A 16909-nucleotide genomic window follows, 5' to 3' on the forward strand; every position below is an offset into this window, starting at 1 on the left:
AGTTTGAGACTAGCCTGGGTAACATAGCGAGACCTTTGTCTCTACTAAATAAATAAATAAATAAATAAATTGGGCAAATATAGGTGTGTCCCTGTATTCCCCCAGCTACTTGGGAGGCTGAGACTGGAAGATTGCTTAAGTCCAGGAGTTTGAGGTTGCAGTGAGCTGTGATAGAATCACGGCACTCCAGCCTGGGCTACAGAGACCCTGTCTCCAAAAAAAATACAAGTCTTTGCAATTCACATTTAACTCTAACATCTCTATTTTATAAGTGCGCATGTAAGCGTAATAAAAACTGGCCATGACAAATTTGCTTATCTTTGGGGGAAAACAGAGATCTTTTTGTTTGCAAAGAAAAAGATTTAAAGAAAAATCTTGCATTCAAAAAGCCTAGTTAGTGTATATCAGTATGTTTGTTTCATTAAGTTTAATACAACCTAATGAGATAAGCCATATATTCAATTTAAATGTTTATATTTAAAAATGAAGGTTAAGAACATTATCTAGATACATATAATCAAGCATTAGATTTAGAAAATATTAACACATTGCAAACATTTGTCACAAATACGGGAATGTTAGCATCCTCCCTATATGAAGTACTCAGACAAACAGAGAAGCAGAACACAAGACCTTACAGATAAATGACCAAAGAACATGCCCAGACATTTAAAAAGAAGAAGTAGAAATGACTTAGTAAAAGTTGGATCTCAATGAACTAATATTTATTCGGTGTATAGGATGTGTGAGATGCTGGCACATGGCAAGTACAGGGCTGCTATTCAGCCAAAGGCACTGTTAGCGGGGTTTGTGGCCAGCATCCATTCTTATTAGTTGGTGCTTATCATCTGAGAGGTTGGTGCCTTGGTGCCTTGGTGCCTTGTGATGGTTGTTAAATGTTTTGATTAGGCCGGGCGCGGTGGCTCAAGCCTGTAATCCCAGCACTTTGGGAGGCTGAGATGGGTGGATCACGAGGTCAGGAGATCGAGACCATCCTGGCTAACATGGTGAAACCCCGTCTCTACTAAAAAATACAAAAAAAAAACTAGCCGGGCGAGGTGGCGGGCGCCTGTAGTTCCAGCTACTCGGGAGGCTGAGGCAGGAGAATGGCATAAACCCGGGAGGCAGAGCTTGCAGTGAGCTGAGATCCGGCCACTGCACTCCAGCCTGGGCGACAGAGCGAGACTTCGTCTCAAAAAAAAAAAAAAAAAAAAGTTTTGATTATTAGTGAATGTGTGTCAAATGCTTTATCACCTCTTGGTAGGCTAAATAATGGCCACAGAAAGATATCATGTTCTAATCCCTGAAACTTATAAATGTTGCCTTGTAAGAAAAATGGGTTGCAGATGTAATTAAGGATCATAAAAATGAGGGGATTGGCTGGGCGCGGTGGCTCAAGCCTGTAATCCCAGCACTTTGGGAGGCCGAGACAGGTGGATCACGAGGTCAAGAGATTGAGACCATCCTGGCTAACACGGTAAAACCCCGTCTCTACTAAAAAAATACAAAAAACTAGCTGGGCGAGGTGGCGCCAGTAGCTGTAGTCCCAGCTACTCGGGAGGCTGAGGCAGGAGAATGGCGTGAACCCGGGAGGTGGAGCTTGCAGTGAGCTGAGATCCGGCCACTGCACTCCAGCCTGGGCGACAGAGCAAGACTCCGTCTCACAAAAAAAAAAAAAAAAAAAATGAGGGGATTATCCTAGATTATCTGGGTGGGTCCTAAATGCAATCTTTATAAGAAAGGGGAAGAGGGGAATTTGATACAGAGAGAAGAGGAGAAAAGAATGTAACTATGAAGGCAGAGATTGGAGTGATGCAGCCACAAGCCAAAGGCCTGTGGCCACCAGAAGGTGGAAGAGGCAAGGAATGAATCCCCCCTTGGGCCTGCGAAGGACCATGGTCCTGTTGACATCTTGATTTCAGCTCAGTGAAACTGTTTTGGACTTTTGGTCTCCAAAACTGTGTTTTAAGTCACCCAGTTTGTAATAATTGTTACAGCAGCCACAGTAAACTAATACAATACCACATTCAGTAAATCTTCACAATAATCTCAGGAGATAGGGACTTTTACTTAAAAGTAAAGTCTTTTACTTTTATTTTAAGTCCCCACTTAAAATAAAACTGCAGTATTAAGAAGCTATTAATTTATTCGATTCAGAGCTAGAATTCAAATTCAGGTCTTTCTAATTCAGAGTGGAGGTCTTACCACTATGTTGCATTAGAAAATAAAAATGAGATTCCAGAATTACTCTTTCTGGAGGAAGTGGGACTGGACTAATCCTCCCACTGTAAATAATTTAAAAAACTGGACAAAAGACACGAAATAACAGTTTTCAAGCATTAGTCAACAAGTAGTACAGAACTGTGGTCCCCGAGAGAGAAGAAACAAATGAGGAGAGCCTTATAATTGCCTGTACTTTTGTCTGGAGACACATTCCAGCCCAAGGTGCAGGGAGGGGGGTGCCCCAAACAGACCACAGTAGTCTTGCTGAGTTGAAGGAATGGAGATCAGTTTGGGGAGGCAAAAGTGGCTGAAATTTGCAGGGGAGAGTACCAGAAAGGAAGAAGGTAAATCAAGAAAGATTCCAGAAATCTGCAAGGGAGGATGTCCCCTTGAGTCTGTGGTTGAATACTAAGCCATACTTGTGTAGGATGAAACCCCATAAGTCTGGGCAGAGAATGACCCTCGGAACTATAAGCTAAACAATTCCCAGGGCTCACACAAAGCTGCAATACACCTGAGTCCCAATTAGCCTCAGAAGCACTGGTTTAATCAACTGGGGAGCAAAGAAGAAAAGAGAAAAGACAATATTTATGTTAAAAAGGCAGAAGAAAAAAAAAGGATGGCTAGAGAGAAGAACAGATAGATACGTGACGAAACAAGAAGAGTCAAATGTTAATGGTAGAATCTAGATAATGGGTATATAGGCATTTGCTATAAAATTAGAGGGTTAATAAAAGAATATTATGAAAAACATGCTCATAAATTTTCACTACTTTGATCAAATGAACAAAGTCTTCAAGTGACACTAGTGGTTTTTAAACGTCCATACATTTTTTTGACTTTCATTCACCCAAAGGTGGTGTCTAATTCTCCTCTTTTTCAGTGTGGGTTAGACTAGTGTTCTGCTTTAACAAACAGAATATGGCAGAAGTAATGGGGTGCCACTTCTGAGATAGGTAACAAAAGGCATTGTAGTTTCTTCTTTTTTAATTTTTATTACTATTTTTTTGAGATGGAGTTTTGCCCTTGTCACCCAGGCTGGAGTACAGTGGCGCAATCTCCAGTCACTGCAACCTCTGCCTTCTGGGTTCAAACGATTTTCCTGCCTCGGCCTCCCAAGTAGCTGGGATTACTGGCGCCTGTCACCATGCCTGGCTAATTTTTGTAATTTTAGTAGAGATGGGGTATCACCATGTTGGCCAGGCTGGTCTCGAACTCCCTACCTCAGGTGATCCACCCACCTTGGCCTCCCAAAGTGCTGGGATTAAGGGCGTAAGCCACCATGCCTGGCCTGTAGTTTCTTCTTTGCCCTTTCTCTTGGCTCACTCACTTGGCTAATAAACAGCTACCTTTTCTTTCTTTCTTTTTTTTTTTTAAGGATACTTGATCAGCACTATGGAGAGGCCCATGTAGTTGGAAAATGAAGCCTTCTGCCAATCAGCAATACATTGAGCCTTTCTGTCGGTGAGAAACTGAGGCCTCCTGCCAATAGCCAATAATGAGGCTTCTTGCCAAAAACCACGAGTGGGCCACCTTGGAAGGAGATACTCCAGCCCCAGTCAAGTTTTTCATATGGCTTCAACCTCAGTTAACATCTTGACCCATTTTTGATCCTGAGCCAGAACTACCCAGCTAAATGCTCCTGAATTCCTGACCCACAGAAACTGTGAGATAACTGTTTATTTTTCCAAGCTGTTAAGTTTTGAAGTAATTTATTATGTAGCAATAGACAATTAACACAGTCAAACTACCAAAGCTTACTCAAGAAAAGCTACACAATGGAGTAGTCCTATATCCATGAAAGAAATGGAATTTGTGGTTAAAACCTTTCAAAAGGGAAAACTCCAGGTCTGGATAGTTTCACTGTTGTATTCTATCAAGCATTTAAGAAAGAAAGAAAAAATGCCAGCTATTAGCTTAATTGTTGCTCCTTTCAAAGTAATATTTATTTTGGCTGCTTTATACTTTTTCCATCTTCGGTTATCAGCAGTTTTACAACAGTGTAACTTCATGTGGCTTTCATTTTATTTATCCTGTTTGGGGTTTATGAGGGTTCTTGAATCTGAGGTTTGACGTCTTTCAATTTTGTTTTTTACAAATTTTTAAAATATATTTTTTGTATTCTTTTGTTTGTTTTACCCAAGTCCTGCCTCAGGATCTATCTTTCGATTTTGTAAAGTTTTATTATTATTATTATTATTATTATTTTTGAGACAGAGTCTCACTCTGTCCCCCAGGCTGGAGTGCAGTGGTGCAATCTGTGCTTACTGCAAGCTCTGCCTCCTGGGTTCATGCCATTCTCGTGCCTCAGCCTCCCGAGTAGCGGGGACTACAGACGCCCGCCACCACACCCGGCTAGTTTTTTGTATTTTTAGTAGAGACAGGGTTTCACCGTGTTAGCCAGGATGGTCTCGATCTCCTGACTTCGTGATCCACCCGCCTTGGCCTCCCAAAGTGCTGGGATTATAGGCATGAGCCACCGCGTGCAAGCCAATAATTATCTCTTAAACTATTGCTTATGTTTCATTTTCTTTCTCCTCTCTTGGGACATAAATTTCCTCTGTTATATCTTCTTACTAAATCTATGTCTCAACTTTTGTATTTTTATTATTTTGTCTCTCTGCATCATTCCGGATTTTTTCTTGTAACTTGTGTTCATTCACCAATTCTTTCTTCAGCTATACCTGTTCTGTCAATTCTATCCATCAAGCTCCTAATTTCAATCATGCTATTTTCAGTTCTAGCGTTTCCTTTAAAAATTTTTTTAAATTGATGCAAAATAATTGTACATATTTATGACATATATGGTGATATTTTGATACATTTACTGTATAGTGATTAGATCAGGGAAATCAGCATATTCTTCAACTCAAAACATTTCTCATTTGTGTTGGGAACATTCAATATCCTCTATTTGGAAATATATATTATTATTAACGATACTCATCCTACAGTGCAGAAGAATGCTAGAACTTATTTCTCCCATCTAGCTGTTTTTGTTTTTAATATATTTTTCAATGCTTTGCCAAAATTCTTGTTTAATTTTTTTTTTTAACCTTGTCTCTGAAAACTCCAATATCTGGAGGTCCCTACAGATGTTTAAATAGAAGCTTCTGCTGGTGTTCACTCATGTCTCTTTGTGTGGCTACTTTTTGTGTATTCTACAGTGCACCTGCAAAACTATTTGTAGATTTTGAGGCCTAATTTGTTAGTTTTCTACATTGTATAACAATATTACCACAAATCTGGTGTCTTAAGAACGAGATACATTTATTATCTCACAGGTTCTGTGGGTCAGGAGTTCAAGCACAGATTTAGCTGCCTTCTTTGTTTCCTGGTCTCAAAAGGCTGCAATCAAGGTGTTAGCTAGAGCTGAGGTCTCAGCTAGGGCTCCACTGAACCAGGATTCACTTCCAAAATAACAAGGTTGTTGGCAATCTTCAGTTCCTAGCACACCACTGGAACAAGGATCTGTTTTCCTGCTGACTACTGGCTAGAGGCCACCCTTAGTTTCTTGCCATGAGGCCCTCTCCAGCGTCTGGTTTACAGCATGGCAGCTTGCTTCTTCAAAGTCAACAAGAGTCTCTTAATAAGATGAATATTAGAATTTGGTGTAATCATGTCCATCTCATCATCTTCGTGGTAGTCTATGAATTAGAATCAAGTCATAGGAGTCTCCCTCCACACAAGGAATACCAGGGGACAGGGATCATAGTGGCCACCTTAGAGTCTGTCTGTTACACCTAGGATGTTAATTTCTTCCTGAAAAGCAAATGTAGATTTGCTTCTGCCATGCATCTGGGAGCTCTGAAAACCTTAGATAACCTCAATCTAATTTCAGAAACTGAGGGTATTTGAAGCTGAGCTGCCATCCCTTTGAAGTCCTGCTTACTTCTGGACCATTGTTACTCCTAATGAGTAGCCATTTGGGATCCTCACCCCAAGTAAGGGAAAGGGTTTACCAGTGCAGGTCCCTTCTTCCTTGTCCCATGAGGTTATCAAAATGGCCATTCAACATCTGAGCAACAACTTACCACTTACAGAACTGGCCAAAGGGAAAACGGCTCCCCTAACAAAGTTTCTGTTTCCTTAGGAATTCTTCATTGTTGCCAGCTCGCTGATGTCTTCAACCAGGTGTTTTTAATTAATTTATTTTAAGTTTATCTTTTTTTTTTTCCCAAGAGATGGGGTCTCCCCATGTTGCCGAGGCTGTTCTCAAACTCCTGAGCTCATGTGATCCCCTCGCCTTGGCCTCCCAAAGTGCTGGGATTAAAGGTGTGAGCCACGACACCCAGCCCAGGTGTTTTTTAGATGTTCTCAGTGAAGATCTAGGACAAATTTCTTGGTCTACCATCATTGTAAATGAAAGCCTTTATTTTTATTTATTGTAGAGATGGGGTCTCCCTATATTGCCCAGGCTAGTCTTGAACTCCTGGCCTCAAGTGATCCTCCTACCTTGGCTTCCCAAACTGCTGGGATTATAGGTGTGAGCCATTGTGCTGAGCCTACTTTTTTATGTCCAGCATTTGGAGAGGGCCACATGGCAAGAAATTAAGTCAGCAAGAAAACAGATTCTTGTTCCAGTAGTTTGCTAGGAACTGAATATTGGCAACAACTCTTATTTTGGAAGTGAAACCTGCTTCAGTGGAGCCTCAGCTGAGACCTCAGCTCTGAAAACATCTGAAACACAGATGTGTTTCAACATAATCTAACCTAAAGCAAAACAAAGATTTTTCAACCTAGAAAAAAGATTAGCGAGTACTAATTATATTGAATATTTCTATTTCTGGAGCTTTCCATAATTTGGAAAAGACAATATTATTAAATACTGCATTTTTATGGCTAAAACATGAATCTAGAAATTAGCATGGACTTATAAAACATTTTAGATCAGTTGATATTTGCTAATATCCCTATATGAAAGTCTTAAATATTAAGTATTGCTGCAAATTATATACAGTATTGAATTGCTCAAAACTGCATTGCCAAATATAAACACCACACTGATTAAACTAGCTACTGTAGTTGTCTATGGTGCTATGATATAAAGTTAGAATATTTGAAGGACATTAATAGTATAATAGTACTTCATTTCAAATGGAAAGTCTGAAATTGATGAAAACTTCAACAATAGATACTGCATCTCTACCTTTAAAATACACTGGTTTGGGAGGATATTATATAAATTTGGCAGCCTTTTATTCTTATGTGAATAAAGCATTAGGCTTTATTTTTTAAGATCTGTAACTACTGGACATACTTTCAAAATAAATATCTGGCTGGCCATGGTGGCTCATGCCTGTAATCCCAGCACTTTGGGAAGCCAAGGCAGGAGGATCACTTGAATCCAAGATTTTGAGATCTGTGCAAAGTAGTGAGACCTCATCTCCAACAAAATATAACAAAACAGCTGGCATGGTGGCGCGAGCCTGTAGTCCTAGCTCCTCAGGAGGCTGAGGTGGGAGCATCACTTGAGTCCGGGAGGTTGGGGCTGCAGTGTGCGAAGATCAAGTCACTGCAATCCAGGCTAGGTGACAGAGACCTTGTCTCAAAAGAGGAGGAATATCTAAAAGAATAAAATATGCTTACTTGCTCGAGAAATAAATGTAAAAATATAACCTATCAACCACCTTTAGTGGAGACCACTAGCTGTACCTACCTCAATTCTGTACTTTTTCCCCAACTTTTCCTGGGCATGTGACTACCTGGAATGAAAGCTCTATTTTCCATCTTTCTTTGCTATTTACAAGTAAGGCATTATGACTAAGTTTGGCCAATGACATTTCAATAGAAGTGTTGGGTACAACTTCTGGGAAATTTCTTTAGACAGGGGATGTAACTTTCTCACTGCCCTCCTTGCTGGCCAGAGTGCTGCTGTGAGGGCTAGAGCTGCACCAGCAACCTTGGATCAAGGGTTGAATGCCAAGTGCTGAGGTTGGTAGACTAATACAGCAACTGGAAATACTTACCTCTGGAATTCTTTTATGTGAGAGGAAAAAAAAAATTCTCTGTCTTTTTTTTTAAGCCTCTGGTATTTGGGGTTTTAGTTTTATGCTGCTGAACCTAATCTTAAGTGATACACTTTTCAACTGCTGGCATATTAATCCTTTATTAGAAATTGTAAATGAGAAATTATATCAACACCTGAGGACCAAACTACAACAGAATATTCCATAGGCTCAAGATTTTGAGACATTCTGGAAAGAGTTTTCTGTAAGGTATATCCTTTCCGTGGCATGGCAACATCATCATTCTTTAAAAAGGTGACTGGACAGACATCATTTCCACCATCACCAATATAAACAATTTGTGTATAATTCACTCCCTGTTGTAACTGTTTATCTACAAATTCTATCAAAACTACCTTTTTGCAAAGATTCTTTGGGCATCTATTGCAAGAATGAGTATGATAATTTTCCACAGTGAGATGACCACTGCTATTAAAAGCTGCTGGATTTGTAAACACTTTATCAAATACATCATGAAAACTGGCAGCTTTTAAAACCCAATCTATGAAGACCGAATTGGAATCTGAAATAATAATGCAGTCAAATTTATCCTTATTCTTTTTTATAAAGTTGAAGAGTTCCACCATCCCTGGAGTGAAAGGCAATGATGTCACTGCTCTTTTCATTTCATGTTCTCTTACACCTTTATCTCCCAAATACTTAAAGACTCTGCCCATAAATTCTGTCCAAAATCCTTTTTGATAAGAATCATGTAGTTCAATAGGAAGTTTTTTGTTGGGAGCACATTGTACAATCCAAGTGTCACTATTGTCATCTATGATTGTATTGTCAAAGTCAAAAACTAGCAAAATTTTCATGGTTCCAGAAGTAGATTTGGATTATCCTGAAAAAGAAAAAATATTATTCTCTAAACAAACTCTGTTTACATATCTAACTAAAACACTTATTTAATAAATGTAACTAAATGTCAAAAGAAGGAATATAAACAAAGTGATTAAGCACTTCGAGACCATTACCTAACTACTTTTCTCTAAGAAGCAAAGTTCATATTTGAGTATTTTAAGTGGAAAACAAAATATATAAAAAGGACATTCATAGTATTATTGTGTTCCTGGGGATGTGTTTCTTATAGAAGTTATAAGAAAGAAAAAAAGGCATTCTTACTATCATCACATTATCAATCAAACCACACTTATTTTATTAGATTAAAATATTTACAATCCTCATATTAAATAACAGGTCATGTATAAAGGATTCTCTGTGTACTACCCAAAATCCTGAACAAATTTAACATAGCATGAAATCTTGCAAGATGTAAAATAATTTTTTAAAAAAGGTATTTGCTAACAAAAACAAGCAATGGGGAAAGGATTCCCTATTTAATAATGGTGCTAGGATAACTGGCTAGCCATATGCAGAAAACTGAAACTGGACCCCTTCCTTACACCATACACAAAAATCAACTCAAGGTGGATTAAAGACTTAAGTGTAAAACCCAAACTATAAAAAACCTAGAAGAAAATCTAGGTAATACCATTCAGGACACAGCACAGGCAAAGATTTCATGACAAAGATGCCAAAAGCAAATGCAACAAAAGCAAAAATTGACAAATGGTATCTCATTAAACTAAAGAGCTTCTGCACAGCAAAATAAACTATCAACAGAGTAAACAGACAACTTAGAGAATGGGAGAACATTTTTGCAATTTATCCATCTGACAAAGGTCTAATGTCTAGGAATTATTATAAAGTTGAAAAATTATACCATCCCTGAAGTGAAAGGCATTGATGTCACTGCTCTTTTCATTTTATATTACATCTTTAGCTCCCAACTATTTAAAGACTCTGCTCATAAAATCTGCCCACAATCCTTTTTGATAAGAATCATGTAGTTCCTTGTTAAGGAACTTAAACAAATTTACAAGAAAAAACAAACAGCCCCATTAAGAAGTGGGGAAAGGACACAAACAGACAATTCTTGAAAGAAGACATGGCCGGGCGCAGTGGCTCAAGCCTGTAATCCCAGCACTTTGGGAGGCCGAGAGGGGCGGATCACGAGGTCAGGAGATCGAGACCATCCTGGCTAACACGGTGAAACCCCGTCTCTACTAAAAAATACAAAAAAACTAGCCAGGCGAGGTGGCAGGCGCCTGTAGTCCCAGCTACTCCAGAGGCTGAGGCAGGAGAATAGCGTGAACCCGGGAGGTGGAGCTTGCAGTGAGCTGAGATCCGGCCACTGCACTCCAGCCTGGGCGACAGAGCAAGACTCCGTCTCAAAAAAACAAAAAAAAAAAGAAAAAAAAAAAAAAGAAAGAAGACAATACATGTGCCCAAGAAATATATGAAAGAAAAAAAAGCTCAATATCACTGATCATTAGAGAAATGCAAACTAAAGCCACAATGAGATACCATCTTATACTAGTCAGAATGGCTATCATTAAATAGTCAAAAAACAACCTGGCAAAGTTGTGGAGAAAAAGGAACGCTTTTACACTGTTGGTAGGAGTGTAAATTAGTTCAACCATCGTGGAAGACAGTGTGGTGACTCCTCAAAGACGTAGAGGCCGAAATACCACTTGACCCAGCAATCCCATTACTGGGTATATACCCAAAGGAATATAAATCATTCTATTATAAAGATACATGCATGCATATGTTCACTGCAGCACTGTTCACAATAGCAAAGACATGGAATCAACCTAAATGGCCGTCAATGATAGACTGCATAAAGAAAATGTGGTACTTATACACCATGGAATATTATGCAGCTATAAAAAGGAATGAGATGATGTCCTTTACAGGGACATGGATGGAGCTGGAAGCCATCATCCTCAGTGAACTAACACAGGAACAACAACAACAACAAAAACAAACACCACGTGTTCTCATTTATAAGTGGGAGCTGAATCATGAGAACACATGGAATGGAACATACACTGGGGCCTGTCGGAGGGTTGCGGGTAGGAGGAGGCAGAGCATCAGGAAAACAGCTAGTGGATGCTGGGCTTAATATCTAGGTGACGTGATGATCTGTGCAGCAGAGCATCATGGCGCACGCTTACCTATGTAACAAATCTACATATCCTGCACATGTACCCCGAACTTAAAAGGTAGAAATCAAAAAAATTTTAAAAAGGTGTTTAGTTTAAAATCAATTTCTAAATGCCAATATTATAATTAAATGATTGCTGACACTCTATATGATAGTCTAAACAAATTACCTGAGAACTGAAGGCCAATTCTTCAGAACTACAAGTAACTTGGTTAAGAGTTTTCACATGTTTATTTATATCTGCTCTAGATAGGTTAGCTCTGGGGTGCCAAATAATTTGAATACACCTGAGTAATCATATTATTTGTGGTGTGACACTTATGTCTCTGTTTTCATTAGAACATAATGAAAGTGATTAATTATAAATCTCAAGAGAAAAGGAAAGAATAAGCTGGTCAACTGATGGTAAGAATAAACATTATTTATAAAAAATAACTATATAGAATATCCAGAAAAGGATATAATTAATGTGTGTAAGCAGATAATAATAATAATTTTGAGAGTCATTATATGTCAGGTACTGGCCTAAAAACTTTGCAGTATCATACAATTTAATTGTAATAACCCTATTAAGTAGGAATCATTATTATCCTCATCTTAAAGATGTATAAGCTGGATCTTAAAGTGGTTAGGTGTTAGCAAAGTGCCAGAGCTGGAATCTTAAGTTGATTTGATTCCAGACTTAATGCTTTTAAGTACCAAATTCCGGTGTTAAAAAATAGAATTAAAGGCCAGGTGCTGTGGCTCACGCCTGTAATCCCAGCACTTTGGGCGGCCGAGGCAGGCGGATCACGAGGTCAAGAGATCGAGACCATTCTGGCCAACATGGTGAAACCCCATCTCTACTAAAAGTACAAAAAAAAAATTAGCTTGGCGTGGTGGTGCTCGCCTGTAGTCCCAGCTACTCAGGAGGCTGAGGCAGGAGAATTGCTTGAACCCAGGAGGCGGAGGTTGCAGTGAGCCAAGATCGTGCCACTGCACTCCAGCCTGGCGACAGAGCGAGACTCCATCTCAAAAAAATAGCATTTAATGACTACTCATTAGTTTAAAAATAAAATACTAAGTAGGTCATTTCGGCAGAAAGATATTTAATTACATAAAAACATTCATTAGTTTCAAAGCACACGCTAACTGTAACACCACATCGGTGATACACTTTATAACCATTTTGAGGTTTCTACAAGAAATCCTAAAAAGACAAAGAACTCAAGCAATAAGAAAAAGATCAATTAAAAATGAAAAACACGGCATTTAGCCACACATATTCTCTAGTTTATAACAGTTGATACTCAGTAGTGAAGACAGAATAGAGCTCTTGACTCACATAAGACTAAGTATTCTGTGTCTCTTAATTTAGAATATCTAGAGAATAATTAACCTACAGGGGTATCACCTGTTGTGTGAATATGGATGATACATAATATTTTCTTACTCTGGATCCTTGTATCACTAAATGCCTAATCCAGATGCTTCTGACTGGTTCCCTGAGATTTAAATGCAGAATTCACTTTCCTACAGAAACAATGTAATAAATAATAAGGCATAATTGACAATCACATTAGTACTGTAACTAGGCATGTTTTAAATTAAATATGCTTTTTGAGAATTCTGATTTATAATTAAAACACATTTCTTTTTTTTTTTTTTTTTTTTGAGACGGAGTTTCGCTCTGTCACCCAGGCTGGAGTGCAGTGGCCGGATCTCAGCTCACTGCAAGCTCCGCCTCCCGGGTTCACGCCATTCTCCTGCCTCAGCCTCCCGAGTAGCTGGGACTTCAGGCGCCCGCCACGTCGCCCGGCTAGTTTTTTGTATTTTTAGTAGAGACAGGGTTTCACCATGTTAGCCAGGATGGTCTCGATCTCCTGACCTCGTGATCCGCCCGTCTCGGCCTCCCAAAGTGCTGGGATTACAGGCTTGAGCCACCGCGCCCGGCCTAAAACACATTTCAAATGTAACTCACTGTTGTTTGAAAACCTCAAGCCTAAACTTAATTAGCCACAAATTACTGAAATTCCTGAATTATTAGCCTCAAAATAGCATGAGACTGAGCTAACAGTTCCCCTGCTGATCTGAAAGTGCACTTTAAAAATTTCACATCTTTTTCTATTAGTTTTTTCTCACCGCTCAACATAAACCTTTATAAAAATACTTACCCAACTTAGTATTTCCAAGACAATCTTACTTCAGCATTGGGATTAGGATAAACAGTCACGACAATCTTCAGTCTTAAACACCAGCCAGTTGTTTTCAAACATTACTCCTATTCTATATACAGGGAACAGAGTCTTCTGGTTTGGAGCAAAATAATGGAAACTTCTTAACTCCTAAAATTAATAAAAGTATTTTAAAAGCTTTAACATTTGCATTTTCTAATTATGTTGTTTGTCTTATGTCAGAAAAGTATCTCTTGGCAATAGGAGAACAAAGTTTTGCTTTCCACTTGGTATCGACTTGGTGTCGAAAATAAGAAATGTTATGTGAAAATAAGTTTTTGTTCAGTGGATAAAATCATAGTGCTAAGCTGATTGAGATTTTCAGAGTCCATTTTTTTCTTTTTACTTGTTTAATAATAGAGTAATTCCACATTCTATTGTCAATAGACATTTAGAGATTTAGTGCTGTATTAGAAATTAAAATGTCTCCAAAAATTAAGGATATCCACAAAGATTTAGTTTTAAGAATGTGAATCTATTTTGAAACCAATCTGTTAAAATTCCAAAAAGAGTTAACTGTTCTCTTCAAAAGCACAATCTATGTCCATTTGGTATGTCTGCAATGTTTCCATAGTGTAAGAATATCCTATGTACTTTACACAATGAAAATTAGAAACTACACAGACATCCAAGAATTGGGAAATAATTAAATAAGATATGCATGTGACAGCATATAATAGAATATCCAGCCAGTAAAAGCTAAGATATTCAGTTCAAATTAAATAAGCAAGTCACAAAACAGTGTGTACAGTATAATCCTGTTTTTGTTTTAGAAAATGTTTACGTGTGCAGTGGAATGGTTATGGTTGGTTCAACCGTAGTTCACACTTTTTCTACATTAATTTTGTAATAAAATTTTTTTTCTTCTCAGAATAATTTAAACTGTTTCAGATCAGAGTGCATATGCTACCTTATTAAATTCACAACAAAGGAAAAAAAGAGTAGTGGGTAAAGGACAAACAACTCTAGACTGACTTGGATTGTGGTTGGAGTTGGAATCTCGAGTCTGAAGTCAAATTACATCTGACCACCATGTCAAATTGGCAAGTAACTGACATCAAATCATGAGATTCAATACTTTTTGTAACTAATTTTGTTAAAATTCCAGAGAATTTTTGTTGGGAGACAATTCTCCCTGTGTCTCCGGTGGTTGTGCACGTCTTACTGACTGCTCTTTCCTCTCTTGTTTCAAAGATGTTTGTACAGTGGACAGCCTTGACAAACATGCTTATTTGTTCAAATGATAAAGATCTGGGTTCCCTAAGCTCAGGGCTGCTTTCCTGTAATTCGACATACTCTACATCTAGGTGCCTTCTTGCCCACTTTGCATTATCCTGCGGGAACTGGGGCTTTAGGGAACTCAGGCAAAATTGCTGATATACTGGCTACTGCTGGGAGTAATTCATTCCTGAAACGAATAGTCTTCTGTCTTCCATGAAACTGCCAGGCTAAGTTAGCCTGCAAACAGGGTAAAATCTCTGTTCCTTCCCAATTCTTGACTCTTTGGCACTGCAAGCTCCGCCTCCCGGATTCACGCCATTCTCCTGCCTCAGCCTCCTGAGTAGCTGGGACTACAGGCGCCCCCCACCACGTCCAGCTAATTTTTTTGTATTTTTGGTAGAGACAGGGTTTCACCGTGTTAGCCAGGATGGTCTCCATCTCCTGACCTCGTGATCTGCCTGTCTCGGCCTCCCAAAGTGCTGGGATTACAGGCGTGAGCCACCACGCCTGGCCTCCAGTTCTTGACACTTTTTAAGGTATGCTTCCAAAAATCTACTAACGTTCTATGTGCACAAACTAATTTCTGTCTACAAATATTTTCTTAATTATTCCATACTTACCAGCATTATTACGTGGAACATCTGATAGAAAACCTAAAGAAAAATAGCACAACTGTGTGTTAGGACGTTCGTTATTAAAAATCTTTTTGTTCTTTCACTTTGAGAGACTCCAATTTGGTGCATTATGTGTACACATCAGAGCCAACTTGTTAGTAATGAAGTTATCTGTACATCAATGTATTACAAAAAGATCTTCTGAAACCAAATGCGCAGCTACTCCTAACAGATTTCTGTGGTCATGTATTTACCAAGAAATTTAAAATATCTCAAAGGTCCTAACATAAATGTTCTAAGCATATCATTAAATTTTAACATTCCTATTTTTTAAAAACTTGGCCCCATCTAGTCCTGACCATGCCCCAGAAACGAAAGGATTAAAAAAACAGAGTTTATGTCAGCGAATCCGCGGGTTTTTATAATTAAGGGAGGGCTTTGCTCCTCACATTCCACCCGCGAGGAGATCGGGGACACCCACACCACGTCTAGGCCTCGCGCGCTCACACACCTGCCGGCTCCACCCCGAGGGTAGGCATCGGACCCAATCGGAGGTCGTCCCCCGTGGAGCGCGCAGCAGGCGAGGATGGGAGTAGCAGGCAGGGCGGGGGTCCACGGGCTTCTCACTGACCCAGGCCCGCCGTCGGCAGCCGCCCCGGCGCCCGTGACGCTCCTGCGGGTTCAGTCCTTTGACCTAGCCCCACGCCTGCCCGCTGGGCAGCCCCACTCACAAGCCCAGCTCGCAGGCGCAGGCGCAGGCGCAGGGGCCTCTCTTCTCTAGCCGGACTGCCAACTGCAGCGCTTTCCCTGTTCTTCGGCGACGGCTGGCGTCACTTCCGGCGGCGTTGCCAAGCAACCGCGTGGTTCGAGTAACAACGTCCACCGGCTGAAGTCCGCGGCGCTTGGCGCCACAGTCACTTTTCCAGATCTGGGCGCACTATGGACACCTTGTCAGAGATGCTGGTACGGTTTGGACGACGCTGTGGGCAGGCGAAGGAAAGTACAGGTGAGCTCAACTGACCTATCCAGGGACAGGGATTGTTTCTGGACCCCCGGCATGGAGTGAGAGGCGAGGATGCCGAATGAGGGCTTCAGTTGCTTTTTGAAATGGACTCCATCAAGTCGAAAGCATCCTCAATAAGCATCTTTGGGCTCTGTGTAAAGTTAGGCCGTCTTGTCCTCAGGTGAATGGGTGAAGGAGGGAAACGGGGAGTGGAAGTGGGTGGGAGAATGTTTACAGAAATAGGGGTGGAGAAAAGATAGGAAATCAGAGACCCCCCACCCCCAGCTAACCTAAAACTGCGCAGTTACAGCTCTGAGAGTCTGGGCTTTGTTAAATTTCCGGCATGCTTAAAGTTTGTTATTCACTGATTGAATTGGAATATCTCTTGGAAATATAAGTTTCCTCTTTAGAGTCTTGGCTCTGCTGCAAACTTGCTGATTGGTCTTTACTAAAAGTCTCTGAAGGAAATATCTCCATTTCCTCCTCTCTAAAGTAAATATAAGGTATCTCTCTAAGTCAGATGCTTTCATAGAGTTAAAAAAAAATCGTGCGACATAAAGTATTGTAATTCAGATGACCTGTTATAACAATTTGATTTTGGAATAGAAATAGAC

At 39.7% G+C, this 16909-nt stretch overlaps 2 protein-coding genes across 4 annotated transcripts in view; one reads left to right on the plus strand and one right to left on the minus strand.

The window, feature by feature from the left end:
* Positions 1 to 8315: 8315 nt before the first annotated feature.
* Positions 8316 to 16122, minus strand: PHOSPHO2 (phosphatase, orphan 2). 3 transcript variants are annotated; one of them, XM_033231197.1, is made up of 4 exons: positions 15924 to 16122; positions 15299 to 15331; positions 13398 to 13568; positions 8316 to 9075 (listed from the first exon to the last, which is right to left on the minus strand). In XM_033231197.1, exon 4 carries the CDS (start codon positions 9047 to 9049, stop codon positions 8324 to 8326), a length of 726 nt encoding a protein of 241 aa, XP_033087088.1. In that variant the 5' UTR covers positions 9050 to 9075; positions 13398 to 13568; positions 15299 to 15331; positions 15924 to 16122; the 3' UTR covers positions 8316 to 8323. The 3 variants fall into 3 exon arrangements, with proteins under 3 accessions (XP_033087088.1, XP_033087086.1, XP_033087087.1); XM_033231195.1 differs by having other exon boundaries at positions 8317 to 9075; positions 15804 to 16099; XM_033231196.1 differs by lacking the exon at positions 15299 to 15331 and having other exon boundaries at positions 8317 to 9075; positions 15804 to 16083.
* Positions 16123 to 16129: 7 nt separating this feature from the next.
* CCDC173 (coiled-coil domain containing 173) overlaps positions 16130 to 16909 on the plus strand; it is a 59899-nt gene continuing 59119 nt past the window's right edge. Inside the window, exon 1 of the mRNA XM_033231193.1 lies at positions 16130 to 16298. Coding sequence (XP_033087084.1) covers positions 16232 to 16298 — 67 coding nt within the window. The 5' untranslated portion in view covers positions 16130 to 16231. The remainder of the gene's footprint in view (positions 16299 to 16909) is intronic.

Source organism: Trachypithecus francoisi, unplaced genomic scaffold (assembly GCF_009764315.1).
Source record: "Trachypithecus francoisi isolate TF-2019V2 unplaced genomic scaffold, Tfra_2.0 Lachesis_group13, whole genome shotgun sequence".
Taxonomy (NCBI): Eukaryota; Metazoa; Chordata; class Mammalia; order Primates; family Cercopithecidae; genus Trachypithecus; species Trachypithecus francoisi.

What these genes read in the sequence shown, in the direction of transcription:
- PHOSPHO2 (XM_033231197.1), bottom strand. Translation starts at nt 9,049, where the DNA reads ATGAAAATTTTGCTAGTTTTTGACTTTGACAATACAATCATAGATGAC.